The 16376-nt window shown below is 38.6% G+C and overlaps 1 protein-coding gene across 3 annotated transcripts in view; it reads left to right on the top strand.

The window, feature by feature from the left end:
• CALCRL (calcitonin receptor like receptor) overlaps positions 1 to 16376 on the top strand; it is a 69515-nt gene that overhangs the window by 32667 nt on the left and 20472 nt on the right. For all 3 annotated transcript variants that reach the window (XM_030454503.1, XM_030454504.1, XM_008496939.2), the window contains 5 exons: positions 6257 to 6357; positions 7406 to 7550; positions 9026 to 9136; positions 10078 to 10190; positions 13276 to 13367. In XM_030454503.1, coding sequence (XP_030310363.1) covers positions 6307 to 6357; positions 7406 to 7550; positions 9026 to 9136; positions 10078 to 10190; positions 13276 to 13367 — 512 coding nt within the window. In that variant the 5' untranslated portion in view covers positions 6257 to 6306. The remainder of the gene's footprint in view (positions 1 to 6256; positions 6358 to 7405; positions 7551 to 9025; positions 9137 to 10077; positions 10191 to 13275; positions 13368 to 16376) is intronic.

The raw sequence follows: 16376 nt of genomic DNA, 5'->3' as shown, positions 1-16376 counted from the left end.
CTCCAACGGGATGAGGTTTAACATGGCCAAGTGCCGGGTCCTGCACTTTGGCCACAACAACCCCATGGGGAGCTCCAGGCTGGGCACAGAGTGGCAGAAAGGGACCTGGGAGTCTGGATTGCCAGGAAGCTGAACAGGAGCCAGCAGTGTGCCCAGGTGGCCAAGAAGGCCAGTGGCATCCTGGGCTGGCTCAGGAACAGCGTGGCCAGCAGGTCCAGGGAAGGGATTCTGCCCCTGTGCTCAGCCCTGGTGAGGCCACAGCTTGAGTCCTGTGTCCAGTTCTGGGCCCCTCAGCCCCTCAGGAAGGAGATTGAGGTGCTGGAGCAGGTCCAGAGAAGAGCAAGGAGGCTGTGAAGGGATCCAGCAGAATTCCTGTGAGGAAGGGCTGAGGGAGCTGGGGGTGTTGAGGCTGGAGAAGAGGAGGCTCAGAGGAGACCTCATCACTCTCTCCAACTCCCTGAAAGGAGGTTGGAGCCAGGGGGGGGGTTGGGCTCTTTTCCCAGGCAACTCTCAGCAAGACAAGAGGGCAGGGTCTCAAGTTGTGCCAGGGGAGGTTTAGGTTGGAGATGAGAAAGAATTTCTTTCTGGAGAGGGTGATCAGGCATTGGAATGGGCTGCCCAGGGAAGTAGTGGATTCTCCGTGTCTGGAGAGATTTCCAAAGAGCCTGGATGTGGCACTCAGTGCCATGGTCTAGCAACCGCAACGGTGGTTCAAGGGTTGGACTCGATGATCTCTGAGGTCCCTTCCAACCCAGCCAATTCTATGATTCTATGATTCTATGATTCTATTCTTAGGATTTTAGGTAGTATTAGAACGGGCCAAGGGCCTTGTCAATTACTGCTGGTAGTTTGTGTTGGGTACAGGAGACAAACTTAGCTGAACAGTAGCCAAAAGCTATTAATAGGAAAGAGTACACAGGAGTAATTTAATCTGTGTAATTCTATCTGCAGCTGGTTCTGCTATCTCTGCAAGGATGCTGGCAAGCAACAGGAGTGATGCAAAAACAACACCAAAAAAATGTGCATGCTAATAGAGAGAACAAAAGATGTGAAAAAACTTCACGAACTAGACCTAATTTTCTACTTGCCTAAGCCCTTGTGACACACACAGTGTGTGGCCCAAGAAATAAACAGTGAGGAGCTCGTAGTGAGCTGAACTACCACCTAATACATTATGGAGTAGAACAATAATAGAACAATATTGTAATAGAACAATAAAACTGAGATATGCCACTCTATTTCTTCTTCATTTATTTTAATCCTCAAGAAGAAAGTAAATGCTGTTGTATCACAGCTGCTTCCTAGGAAAAACTCCTGGAAAGAAAGGTAGAAGAGGAACATTTCTGTGGGGTCAGAGAATGAGATGTCTCAAGAAACTCAGCTTGTTTATCAATTTGGGGCTTATATTCTAGAGTACTTTTTGTGGTGGTTATATGAATATTGCAAATATTTTCCTTATTACTGTTTCAGTCGTAGAGATTTTCCTGCACCCCATAAGCTTCTGTTCTGCAGTGTAAAAAAAGGGATCTCAGTTTATGCCTTTGTAATCCACTTCATTGCTCAAACAAGCTATTTGTGGTGTTTTGTCTTTATTACACTACTTGTTACCACTTAGTGTTACACTCAACGATCTGTCATACTACTTCTGATGAGGTTAAAATAGTATTAGGAGCCTTTGCTTATTTGTATTGTTTCATTTTTCCTGACATGTGCTATCTGATTTGGAGAGACGACATCGCAGGGGAAGTTTGAAAGAATAACTGCAGCCAGGATAGGAATGCCTTCTTACAGCAGATGAGTTCCACCAGTCCTCTAAACCAGTATAGTGAGTGAAATGGTGTTTATTTTAAGATCCAGCAAGATACAGAGCTGACATATTTAGTTAATATACCATTTTCTTCAAGTGAAGGAGAATAAAAAAGCAAAGCCTTCTCACTAAGTGAATGAATAGTGCAACAAAATCTGTTGGAAGCTGCAAAGAGCTTATGCTTCTGTGCTGGAAGATTTGTCTCCAGGAGGAACACATGCTTTTCATCTTGTCTTTGTTGCTTTAGGAGTCTGTAACTGCTGATGCCTGGGTCTTAATTCAAAGTGGTGCTGAGTAGTGAATTCTAGAGTTGTGAAGCTATGCTACTCAGAGTTCATTAGATTTGTTTCTATAACTGTTATTTTTGGGCCTTCTTAACTCTGTAATTATTCGGAGGTAGAGTGATTCCCACACATACAGCTGGGACCTGTTACGTGATACCATCAGAGCAGTTTGGTCCAAGTCCTGGAAGAAGTGTTTCCCTCAAAAATGAGGACATTTTACCTGCTTAGGAAGATTTCCAAATTGCCCTGCAATACTGTCTTAAAATATGTATGGAGATTTTGTAGTCCAGTTTCAGGACTAAATGGATCAGGAATCTACTAATGCTTGGCTGGTACTTCCTGATTGCAAGGTCTTTTTTAATTAGAAGGGAATCTGCCCCTCTGCAGGCAGAGTATTTCCCAGAAATCTTACGTGAGTGGCTCTATCTCTAATTTCATTTAAGACTACTGGTTTTGTTTTTTTTCCCAGCAGTGTACTATAGCAAATTGGGAATGCTTGAAAGGGGTTGGGCATTTTCCATCTTGTTGATTTTGCCTGTATCTTGGGCTCAAACAACCAAACATTGCCTGGGGTTTCCAATAATTTTGAGTTGTATGCCTCCCTCTAAAAAGAACCAGAAATATCAAAATAGCATGTCTGTGTAGCTATTTCTGAGACATATTGCAACAACAAGGAAAAATAACTGTGAGTGCTAGAACAACTGTAGGGTTGGTAAATAGCCATCCTTACCCCCATTTTCAGTCAGAGGAAGGCTGTACCACCCACGTTTGCACATGCTCAACTTTGATGTTGCAAGATCATAGCACACTGCAAAATATGTAATTTATACTGAAAGTATTAGGGGGGTTGCCTTGGGTTGTTTTGTTGTTTGTTTTTTTTTTCTTTTTCCTGAGCAAATCAAAGATTAGAAATAACAGACAGTTTCTGTGTATGAATGTACATGGAATGACATGCAAAGACTTTCCCTCCTATCTCACAGCTGCAATCTGACTAGGTCAGAGCTGAAGGCAACTGCTTAAGGTAGAGGCTGGTTGTGTTTTTTATTTTGTACTAGTTGTGGTTGGGTGATTTAAATTCAAAAAATGTTTTTTCTTGCTGACTGCTTTTTTAACCCTTTTGGGGTATCATTGGAATGAGAAGTGTCTGGAGCTCAGCAAGGATGATATTTATTCTTGGAAGGATGGGAAAAGGTTAAAAGTAGAAACAGCTGATGAGGCAGGATGGTTCTGTAGAGAAAGCAGGAGGAAGAGAAACATGAACATCTGTTAAAACTATACCAATGACTATTGTGGCTAAGTTCAGCTTGCAGTTCCTTTTTATTTCTTTCTTCAGTAGAAGTCACTGCTATCAGTAACAAACATGATGTAGGCCTTTGAAGTATCATCACTGGGTGACAGGGAATATAATGAAGAGGAAAGACAAGCAGTTCCATTTCATTTTTAAGTTATCCCAGTCTTTGGTACAAGACGCACTGAAAATAAAAATGAGGTTTGCAAGGTTTAATTTGCTGTCACGATTTCCCAACTTCATTCTCTTTTACTGGGAAAATATTTTGTGAGAGGGCTGCTCAGTTGTGATGAGCAGTTGTGATGTTTCATCCACTAACACAGTTTAATTCAATGAATATCATGTAAATCACAGTTGCTGGCCATTCTTAAGTTTTTAGTGTTCCTATGACAGTTCTTTTCCAAACTAAACTTTTTTTGGTTGGTTGGTTTGGTTTTTTGTGAAAGAATTAATGTAGTGGTACAAGAAATGCTTTCCTGAAGTCCAAATAGGCATGTCAGCGACCTTCATCCTGCATGTTGTAATTAAATCCAAAAGTGGTGATGTTCAGAAAAATAATTCTTTTCTGTTTTTCTCTAAGATTTTTGCACTATATAACTGTGAGAAATGAGTGGAAAGCAGAGAGTGAATTACAGACTTGACTTAACCTTTTCTCTCTCGGGAAGAATTAATAATTTAGCAGTGATACTGAATAGTTGATAGGAAACGTCTACAAAACTAAGTGTGAAAAGATTTGGAGTATTAAAGAAACTGAATTAAGGGGTGATTTTTGATATTGTGAAACAGAAATAGTGATGGACTGTGAATTAAAGCAGACAAATTCTGCCTGTGTTTGTATAATATTGCATCTTTTAGATAAAGAAAAATAAGCAAGGCTTAGTGAAGGCAATGCTTGAATATGCATTTTAGAGTTCCCACCCAACATTTGTTTTAGCAAAAGGATTTTTGGAACTATGGTGGAGAAAATAATTTTGAAGTCATGGATACCTCGATAGAAAAACTGGGTGAGAAAAAACTCCAAAGACAGAAGCAGGGGTGATCCTGGGGAGGGAATGTGGCTTGGGTCAGGAGGCAAGTTTGAGTGTGGAAACTCAGCTCCCAACATCCCTCTCAATTCAGTAGCACTGGGATCTTTGAGCCAGGCATTTGAGAGACCTTCAGTGTGTATGAGTTCTGTATCTTAGGCAGTAGTGTGTTATTTGTAGTGAATTAATGTCAAAAACGCTGACATGATTCAAAAACTTTTTGTTTAGAGAGATGTAAGTAAAGCAGCGCGCTGCAGCACACTGGGCGGCAGGGGAGCCGCAGCCCCAGCACCGGCTCACAAGTTCGATAAAGTAAAGCCGGCCCTTTTATACTTTTCATCAAGCCCTTCCCCTCAGTCTCGTATCAGTTTATCATTGGTTTTCATTTTGCGGGCTCCCCCAGCACTGGTTCTTGCTTCGCGGGCTTCGCTCTGTTGCTGAGGAGAACGGCTTCACGTTTCGCGGGCTTCGCTCTGCTGCTGAGGGGAATGGTTTCACGTTACGTCCGTTTGGCGGGCCCCTGCAGTCGGCCACTCCTCCTGTTTGTCTGGCTTTTGTTCCTTAAACTACACTTACAAATACACCCCAAAACAACAGGACACAACAAACTGTCTCAACAAACTGACCAAACAAACACTACCAAACTGAAAGATACACTCAACAAAACAATAAACTACAATTTTAAACCCTTATTTTTCACAATTAATCTGTACAAAGGAGCTAAACTCACTCAGATGTGGTCCCCTTTATTTTGGTTCATGGAATCATAGAATCATAGAACTGGCTGGGTTGGAAGGGACCTCAGAGCTCATCAAGTCCAACACTTGATCCACTCCCGCTGCAGTTCCCAGCCCATGGCACTCAGTGCCACATCCAGGCTCTTTGGAAAGATCTCCAGACACGGAGAATCCACTACTTACCTGGGCAGCCCATTCCAATGTCTGATCACCCTCTCCAGAAAGAAATTCTTTCTAATATCTAACCTAAACTTCCCCTGGCACAACTTAGGACCAATAGCTTCTGTCTTGTTGATAATAGCTTCACTACTTCTAATACAGTGAGTGATTTTGAAGGGGGGGGTTTAGTTGTAATAACTAAATCTAAATGTGGAGAGGCTTTTTCCTACCATGCTCTTACCTCAGTTTACATGAGAATTCTCTAACACAGTTCCCTTCATTCTGAGGGAGTTTTCAGAGCAGGATTATGCTGAATAGATGGTCAGTGTGCAAACTTTGGATGCTTGATGATTTAGGTGCATTTTGCACTTGAAGAATCCAACTGTAAGACGATTATAGATGCTTTGGATAACTACAGATACAATAGCTAGTTTACAGCTACTGCAGATACAGAAGCTATTTTACAGTTCGTAATTAATTCTTTCATTGCTATTGTCATCCTTGCAAAGTTGTAACTAGATCAGTTCTTATGACAGAATTAAAAATCAGCTGCTCTGAATAGAACAGGAAATAATCTGTGTCTGCATATTTATGAAAATTTATTTTGAATGAAACTGAGCTGCAGTTTGCTGTAGATACTCAGTCAGAGATGTCAAGGGGCTGATTGCTACCTACTTGTTAGTGCTGATACCACCTACCTGACTGAGAACAGGCAATGGAGGCAGCAGTGCAGGAGAAACCCTCCTGCTGAAATTCATCCTTGGTGAATTAAGTGTGGTTTTTTCACATCATGTTGTACATCTCCATGTATGTTACATGGCATCACTGTGTGTGGATAAAAATTGAGATTACTTCCATTGATATATTTTAATTCAGAAAGAAAATCTGAGGTTTTAATCCGTTTTGGTGTTCATGAATTGATAAATTTCTTCCTTTTTTATTTTTTTCCATTGCAGTTTGGGTTCCTTGAACTACAGTAAGAAAATTCACTGCACCAGATATAAAAATGACAGAAAACTGCATCACATTTTTGCTGTTCTTCTTATCAGTTACTATGGTGAGTCTTATGAATTTTTAAAATCAATTCCAGTTCATGCAAGTGTGTACAGAATACCATAGAAATTATTAATACAGAAGTGGAGAAACAGCTTATCTTGTGTTCAAAAGTGGTTTCTGCACAGCTGGATCCTTATCTGCTTTCTGTTCTCCTTTTAGTTCCTCTGGTAAAGGAACAGAAATAGTATTTACCTGCTGAATCCAGTATAGCCTTTGCTAGCAGAAAACTTGGCACTAACAGTGGACAAGGGATTGATATGCAGTAGTATGGAGAGTCCAGGAGGGTTGGAGAAGCCATCTAACTCAGGTTCAGAGGAGATCCTTGCAACTTTTATTCTCTCCCCTTGTATGAGAGTGGTACAATACTTCAATTTGCAGCCTTTTATTCCCACGAAGCTTAGTAGCTTCACATAAAATAGTTAAAAGTTGTTTTAAAGATGTACTTAAAAGACTCAGGTTTTGGTCAAGGTCTGCTTCCTTGATTTATTTTTTTTTTAAGAACTATAAAGCAGATGTCATGTCTTTGGAATATCTTTTTTGTATTCTGTGGATTGACTTTATGGTTCACAAGAATACAGAGAAACCAATTAGATCTAAACAAGCCATAATCTTCCATGCAGATAGTGTAGAGAAACTCACTTTTCAGAAAGGATCATTTGGGGCCTGATTCAAATGCCTTTAAATGTATACACAATTTATCTGTAATATATAGTGTAGATGTATATACTAATATATATATACATAGATATAGTTTACTGGATTTTGCAGAATGTTTGTGATTGACTCTCTCAGCACTTTCTATGTATTTTTCCATTATTATTTACAAATCTTGCAGTTTGTTACTCCCCCATGCTTGTTCAAGGAGACATTTGTCAAGATTCAGTTGTAAGAAGAAAACCACAAAACTGTATTATCAGTTTTAAGATTTCATGGTCGTTTTTCTGTTGTAAGATAACATTTGAAATATAATATTTTAAAATATTCAAGCTGAAGAAGTTTAAATTGGAATTTGTTGATTACTGGCTAAAAAATGGTCTTCTTCCTCTTAGCTTTTTGCCACTGCTATACCATCTGAAGGGCATCAGAATATGACAGAGGACTTCACTCAACTGAGTGTCACACGGAATAAAATTATGACAGCACAGTATGAATGCTACCAGAAAATTATGCAAGATCCTGTTCATAAGAAAGAAGGTAGAGATTCCTTTCTTATAACATCTTACAAAGGGAAATGGCTAACAGATATAATTACAGTCATTCAGGATCCTTTGGTAATAATGTCTTGTCTTGGTAGCAGTAATTTTTCAGGTGTATTTGTGCAATTTCTTAGAAATGTCATTTTGGGATTCCTGAAGGTAAAGCAATATGTTGCTTTACCTGTCATATCACCTCTTCTGGAATAAAATAAAGCTTTTATTTCTGACGAGAAAATGTTAATTTTAAACAGATATCCAGGTTAAAATAATGGTGACTGGATAATTTGGGCACTGTATTACATTTTATACTCTTATAATACCTCCCTGGTCACATCTGCCTTTAAAAATGGAAAGTTCCTTACTAGTCATGATTTCCCTCCTCTGAAGGCTGCATTAGGGTCAGTATTATTTTTTCTGATAACTCATTCAGGTCTAACCTCACTAACTTTACCTGTTGCTGTGTTCACTGTTTCTGGCTTTACCGCTTCTAGAAATGATGAATGGCTTTTGAGGCAAGAAGAGATAATTGCATTCTTTTACAATTAATTTTTTTTTCTCTTCTGAAATGATTCTTTGGAGAAACTGAAAGTCTGGAGGTCAGAAATAGGTATGAGTATGGCAGTGTAAGCTTTCGTCCAGCCTGGGACATCACAGCTTCAGAAAGCTCTGGACAAATTGGCAAGTTTTCAGATGAGGAAGAATTAGATGATGTTTGAAAAATGCAGTCTTTGGGATGGGCAGCACTGTTACACCTTAAAAGAAAACTGGAGGTGGATACTAAAAACATCTTGAGATCTCTAGAGAGGGTTGGTCATGCTGCGTGCCTTTTGAGAAAGGGTTTGTGAGTAGAACCCCAGCTCTTTCTCAAGGGAGGTTTACTTGAGATGTTAAAATTTGTGTGGATGGAATAAGGCACCGAAACAGGTTCTTGAGGGACACTGTGGATTCCCTTTCCCTGGAGCACTTAGAGAAGTGTCTGTCCATGATGACTGCTGCAGACTCAGCACTGTCTGAAGCAGAGGAACTGTGATTGTCTCCCAGCAAGGCTTTATGGTGGCTTTCAAGATACCCCTGTGTTTTCAGTGAAATAGTAAACAGATCTAGGGGCTTGGTATGCATCTAAAATGTGAATAGTTCAGTGAAATGGTCTGTGCAAGCTGAAGGCTCTTTGCTGATCTGCAGATATTTGTGCTGAATTGATTTACACTTTTTTGCCCATTGTGCTCTAGATCTGAGGTTTGTAAATGTAGACCATGTGAATTTGAAAATGTGTTTAAAGATATATAGATATATATATATTAGGAAATACTTCTATTAAGTTCAGTTTTCATTAACTCCTGCTAAACCTTATGTCTTGTTTCTCTTTTTTTTAATTGCTGCAAGTGAAAAACTTGCCTGATGCAGCCTTGCATCTTACTTTTGAAAGGTTATTATGAAACTGTTATTTCACTACAAGGTTTTTACTGTTTGCAGGTCCCTACTGTAACAGGACATGGGATGGCTGGTTGTGCTGGAGTGATGTTGCTGCTGGGACTGTGTCAGTACAGCGTTGTCCTGACTACTTTCAGGATTTCAACCCATCAGGTGGGTGTGCTCGGGCTTCTACCTAAGCATCACTCTTAACAGAATGAGGTGTCGAGGGCTTGATGCCTCTTGTTTGCCCCACTCAAGTCACCAGTGCTCCAGAATTTCAGTAATTCCAAATACTTTATTTGCATTTTCCCTTCATCACATAGAAAACTGGCAAGTTACTTATTTTCTTCTCTGAAATAAATCATTGTGGATTCGGTAGATTAGGAAACAGAAATTGAAATTACATCATGTTTTGTTTTTTTTTTTCTTTCCACAGACAAGCAGAAATATGACTTACTCTCTTGCCTCAATTAAGCAGTTGAAGTTGACAAGAGTTTTTCCCACAAATGAGTCTTTTCCCGTTTCTATAGGCTAAACTCTCCCTCTCTGAACATGTGGAAAATGTCATAAACTTCCACTTCTGTCTCCTTCTGTTTTATTTGCTATTTTCCAGGGTCTTTCCATGCCTCATTCTATTTGTTGATAGAAATTATTATGTTGTCCCAGTATTTCTCCAGTTTAGTTGTTGAGCAGTTTCTCTATTGATGTTTTCCTGCCTGGCCAATCCTAATTTATGTTGGTAGGATGACAGGCTTCCATTGAAATCTTGGATGTTAAACAAGCCCTTTAAATATTCTTTCTACTTCATCTAGTAGTACTCTAATGGTTAGCTTGATGTATTTTGATATTTACTGGACTGGAGTAGGGAAATCTATTTGTTTTCTTAAGAAAAACACATCATCAGATGCCTCTGCCAAGAAAAAGCGATGGCCTCTAGTTTCTCAGAATTCATAGTAACAAGCAGTGTCTCTCTAGTCCCATTAATAAAGCTGTCATTTGTTTGCCAATCTTGCTTCATTAAATACCAGGCATCACAAAACAGGACTTTAGTGCTGACTGGTTTGTTTTTTTCTTTTTTTGTTTTCCTTTCCATCTTCTTTGACTGACTGCAGAAAAAGTTACGAAGATCTGTGATCCAAGCGGGAATTGGTTCAGGCACCCAGAAAGCAACAGGACCTGGACAAACTATACCCAGTGTAATATCTATACACACGAAAAAGTCAAGGTAGGAAAAGGATGAGTTCATGGTGCCACACAGCATCAAGAAACTGATCTGAAAATTTTCTCAAGTTTCAAATCTAGAATGGCAGCAGAGTTGATGCAACACCATGATGCAAAAAGAAAAACGCATTGAATAAAAAGGATTAACTGAGCAAGACAGACTCAAAAACCCCCAGTCCACCTGCTTTTTATGGCTGTTTTCAGCTGCTTGAATACTTTGACCATGTTTTCATTTGTGGGTATTTCAGATGTGTGGGTACTAGTCATCCACAGTCATTCACTGCTAAGCAAAGCGTGGGCCTTATAAGAGCAGCCATTTACAATTTGGTCTGTAACTATGAAGTAGAGTCCAAGCTCTGCAGAACTGCAGGAGGTTTGCACATCTGTGGAAGAAGTGCTGAGTGCATGGATTACTCCTGTTAACTCATAGTGATAGAGGTTTTCAGCAGGCGCACAGCCGAAGTTTTACTTGGACTTCATACATCTTCTGGGCAGCTTTAAGTAGAGTTTGAATGTGTTTTGTTCCCCAGTGTGGAAAACAGAGCTAGTATTTTCTTTTTTTGCCCAGGTGTAGGCAAGGTGTAGTTGAAAGGATTCTCCACAGGATCTTTGGAAGCTGAAGGGAATCAAATGATGAGTACTGTTAGGTAGGGTTTGTTTCTCCTTGTGATCCTTTTCCCGTGCATGTCTTGTGTCCTGGTTCCCAGGTGCCATTTTTTCAGTTTCTGGGATACTAAGCTGTTCACACAAAGGGGAAACTTGTACTTTGAGTGTATATAAGTGACATTTTGCAAGCATCCAAAATTATCTCAGACCAGGCAGCAAAATGCTCTGTGAGAGGTTTTCCTATGCAACAGGTAGACTCTGTGCACACACATACCCATTGGGGTTATCTGTAGAAATGGCATTTTTATAGATTTGGGTTTCTCTTGAAGTTGCCCATTCATGGGGAGATTCAGAGAGAAAAAGAGCAAAAAATTAAACAAAGCATTGGTAAACCTCTGCGTGCCCTCTTCCTGAGATACTCTGTGATAGGTGAGGATATAACAGGCTACATTGCACTCCATATCCCCTTCCTCCCTTACTGTATATCCACTAGTATTCTTTATGAAACATTCAGCCATTAGAGGAAGCAACAGATTGAAACTGTAAAATCCCAAGAATTAGGAATAAAATATGCAAATCAGGATAGGCTAAATTAATTTGTACCTCATGGAAAAAAAAGCACAGTAATAGCAGATTGTGTCAAGAATATGGAAAACTAATGAAGATCCTAACTGCCTGCATCCTTGCTGACAAGAGTTCTTTAGGGTATTAGCCTAGAAAAAGGTTGAGAAAAAATGGTAATAGATGATAATAAGGCAATTCCCCATGACTTTTTCTCAAATCATGAGACACTGAATAAAATAAACATAGCTCATTCTACTAGCAGAGATGTACAGTTCATTGATTCTTGGTAATATTTGGCTAGAAACTGAGAATATTCTGCAGACAAGAGCGGATCCATGCAGATCCTTCTTTATTAATGTAATGAGCTTGTTTCCCTTGGGCTGTTTTCCCAGCATGTTTCAACTCTGTCCTGCATCAGAAGCTGTTGTGCAAATGGAGGAGTAGCTCTGAAGAAAGCCTTATGCCTGCTACTTTTATGTGTTGTATTAAACAACATTATCTTTTCACTGGGTTTGGAAGGCGAGTTAGATAATGCCCAATAAACGACTGTTGTACGTTGTTCAGTTCTTACTGTTCTTGCCCTCATCAGCAGTCCCTGCTCTGCCCCTGGTTTGTGCCAGTTCTAAATTGTGCAGCAATGTTCTAAATCCTTAACGTGCTCCTTTGCCTAAATTGGTCACTGAATGAGGTGGTGATATGGGTTATGTGCCTGGCACGGAAAGGCTGTCATTATGTCTCTGTAGCCAAGCTCCACTCTTTCAGGGTAACCCTTGGGTTTTCTCACTTTCATAGTTTTATGAAAATTTCACTACTTAAACCTTGGGGTTTTTTTCCCTTTTTAATTTTTTAATAGTTGATAATAATCATAATAATCATAATAATCATAATAATCATAATAATAAATCTAGCATGTACTTAGAGGTACCCTCATCTTATAACCTTACAGCTTTACCTGGAACCTTTTTTATCTTATTTCAAAAGTAAATATATGTAGCAGGCTGCAGTTAGTTTATCTTAAATTGGAATAAGTTCAGATGAGACACACAGTTTGGAGTACCTGAGCATTTATAGGTATGCCCTAACTCTTCTGCAGAAACCAGATATTTGTTTTATTGTAATAGTATAAGGTGCAACCTGAAAAGCTGTGTTTCCTTCTGTGCAAAATTAGAATCTTAGATTTAATGAAACAAGATTTTGTGAGGCAGATGCCATGACTGGAAGCAGGGGGTTGTTGCTCATGGAATTTAATATACTTATTAGTTCAAAGAACTAAGAGTAAGATGTTGTATGCATTTCCAAGTATTAATTTGCTATTTCTACATGTTGTATCTACCCAGATTTTCATAATTCTGTAATCTGACTAAGCCTTACTTAACAAGACTGTTTGGTCCTCACTATTTTTGAGTCACTGTTAATTTTTTTCATGCTCTTCCTTAATGGAACCTAAATTTCCAATACCATAATCACAGGCTTGGAAGAAGTATCTTTGAATTACATGAAAAAAAAGTCTATGAGGGAAAAAACTGCATAATTTCATATAGGAACCACGTGTTTTACTTATGAGTTTTGTTAGCAGATGAATGAAGTCTCAGACAGAAATGCATCCAGTGCAATAGCATAAGCAGACAGATTGATGTAAATACTCAGAAAAATACATAGCAGTATATATTAGAAACTTAAGGTTTTAAATTAGAAGAGGGAGGTTCTGGTGATGATTCCAACAAATCTGTTGTGTACCCTCCAGAAAGGGATTTTAGAAATATGTTGATTTACAGAGCTCTGGAATGGACTTGACTCATCATTATCTGTAAGGTTCTTATTTTCCTAATCCTGTTATAGTAATGGTGTAAATATGTGCTTTACCAACACCAGTTCTCTATGCATCACAGGTACTTTTTTTTTTTTTTCTTTTATTGCAGACTGCTCTGAATTTGTATTACTTGGCCATCATTGGACATGGTCTTTCAATTGTATCTCTACTGATTTCTCTTGGCATATTCTTTTATTTTAAGTAAGTATCTTTAAAATCCTTTCCCAAGTATGTTGTTGCAACAATCCTAGTTTCAGTACTGTGAAACATCAGTCATCTCAATTAAATTAGGTGGAGAAAGAAGGTGAAGAAATTATGTTGGAGAGTATATATAAGAATATATAGTATATAGAGAACATATAATTTAAAGAAGAATATATAATTTGAAAGTAATTATATATTAATTATATCTGCAAACCAAAAAGTGTTGAATATATTGAAAATAGGAAGTGGGAAAAAACGTTTGCATGTTCGTTTTCAGGTTTTATTTGTGTTTTTTTAACAATAAGTTACAGTGTAGATATGCCAAGCAGCAGCCAAACTAAATAGCAAATGGGAACCAAAATACTGATGCCATATGATTGGTACAGTCACATTCCTAAATAGGAAGCCAGAAAATATCCTGTAAAGAAAGTAGGGCTAAGAGATACAGTAGGAATGGGAATAATAAAGAATCCATGTTTTTATTCACCATATGTTCTATCCATTAACAGTTATGTTGCTTTTCTGAAAGTCTGGGCAGTGCATCACCACTGTCACAACAACTTGTTCTATAATGCAAATATTGTCTTCTATAATCAGTCTACTGATTGACATTTTGTTGATTTTTTTATTATTTTAAGCTGTCAAGAAGGCTTGGTAGAAAGGTGAAACCAGGCACGTTGCCACATGAGCACAGTGTAGGCTCTCCTTGTTAACTGGCACTAGTTTAATCATTTTCTGCATCATTTTTCATTGGATAATATGGATTTGCTCTCTTGCCTGTTTCTTGTAACTGTATCCTGCTTCATCTTTTATTTTTTCCTAACATTTAAATACAGATGGCACATACAGTAGCCAGCCTGGGTCTAGCTCACATTTCTTATGCTCTGGACTTTGATTAGGTAGGAGTAGTAGATATCTGAATAAAAATTATATCTTTTTTTCTTCATATGTGGCTAAACATAGTGCTTGCAATTTAGTATGCATGATTTCCCCAGGCTCTGGGGCACTAGTTCCACAATTCACTCTGGCTTGTTGAAAGCCTCTCTTTGTGAAATCCAACACTCAAGATGGCATTTCAGGTTTTCATTACTTCTTTTCATGAGGACAAACAAAGCATTTGTGGATTTATTTTTTTTTTAAGTCAATTTCTTTGCATATGAACTCTCAAAAAATACCTAGCATTTCTAAATTCACTTTCCCTCCACCTAATCTCCTTGGGAAATGGCTCTGGGTGCATTTAAGAAATTTGATTTTGCAGAAAAAAAGGGCTCTAGTGTTGCTAGGGATGTCACAAGAAGTTTATCAGGCTGAAGACCTAATGTGAGAGGAAAAATGCTTCGACGTAGACTTCTCAGGAGAAAACAAAAAGAATTGGAGTAAATGATGTTTTTATAAGTTCAGAGATAGTAAAGCATGATTTTTCTGTACTGAAACCAAACCAGTTTCATCTTGGCTTGTGGTGGCATTTACTGCATAAGCAGGGGATTGGCTTTGCTGGCATTGTAACTATCTGGTGTCTGTCTAACCCTCCAGGAAGTTTTTTCCTCCTTTTGACTGAAGCATCTTCTCTCCTGAGAGAACCACATGGAATTAATCCAGACCCACAAACCACAATTCCTAGGCTGTGGTCATGTTGGGATAGAAAAGGAAATTACAAAATTTAAAGGAAGCTAAAGAAAGTCCTCCACAAGCTCCTTCTTTTGGGATGTACAACTGCTTCAAAGCTTTTTTAGTACCAGTTGGGTATTTAAGAGTCTAGATTAACAGCAGGATGTATTATGTAACTGCTGAAGCTTGTAGAATTATTCATAGCTTTAACAGGTGGATTCTTTTTTTATTTTATTTTATTTTTTGCTGTTGTATGGGGAGCACCTTTGAATTTGTCATCTTTCCAGAAAATTTATTTTGTTAATTGATTGTTTCCACACAACTACTGCATTGCTGACCATTAGGAATATCTTTGGGTTTGATAAGAAGCTTTTCTCCATAGAAAAAAAAAGTCTTTTCCAAAATATGCTTTCCAAAAACCTTCAATTTTTCCAAATTAGGATGGTTTTTTGTGCACTTTATTTTTTCATTTGAAATTCTGTATTTCCTTCAAAAAAATTGTCTCATTGGAAATACTTGTCCAGTTTGTGACTTATGTTCCCTGAGTGGATTGTTCTTGGTTTAATAGCATGAAATGGGCTATAAACTTTGTACCTTTGTCTCTGAAAATTTATGTGTGACACATAGAAGTAACTTCTGCAGTGGCTCTGCTCTGTCCTTCTGTTGCATACTCTATAAATCTGTGTAAGTAATTCTATGGTTTTGATAAAGAAAATCAAAGCAAGAGAAATTTTTAAAGGAGTGAATTTAGAGAAAGGGGAGTCCTTTTTTTAATCTGGAGAAATATTAGAGACATTAATCTTTTCCTAATGCCCAAGAAACAGGAGTCAAAATAGGAAAGGAAGCAGGTAATTTAGCATGAGGTCTGTTTTCTTTTGCTGCACGAGGTTTAATGCAGTGATAGGTCATTCAAGTGGTTTTGGACCATAATTGTGAGAATTAAGTGTTTAAAGGATATTATGTCATTAAGAAAAACAGTCAGAAAAAAGAATATAGGAAGAGTAACACAAGAGGGAGGGTGGGGAGGCTTAGGAAAAAGTCTTTTTTGTACAAAAAGCAGCCTTAGTTTTTAAATGTCATCAGTCTTGCTTTCTTGTTTCTCAGTCGGGTGATCCTTTCAGTCCTTTTATGCATGGGTGGAGGTGGGTGTGGATGGGTGTGTTTGAATATTGAACAGGAACAGCTGCTGGATGACCCTGAGAGATGGCCCCATTAGCTGTACGTGCTTTTCCTTGCCTCTGCATTGAGTCTTAACAATAACCAGACAGAATTCCAGAGGTCTTCAGGACTTGTTTACACAAAGCCCTGAGCTGGAATCCAGTGTTGCTGCTTTTTTCATATAGAAACCATATAGGGGGGGGGGGGGGGGGGAGAACCTCCCCAATATATTCTAAGAAC

This window comes from Calypte anna, chromosome 7 (assembly GCF_003957555.1).
Source record: "Calypte anna isolate BGI_N300 chromosome 7, bCalAnn1_v1.p, whole genome shotgun sequence".
NCBI classification, from domain to species: domain Eukaryota; kingdom Metazoa; phylum Chordata; class Aves; order Apodiformes; family Trochilidae; genus Calypte; species Calypte anna.
This window is presented reverse-complemented; position numbering and strand designations above follow the sequence as displayed.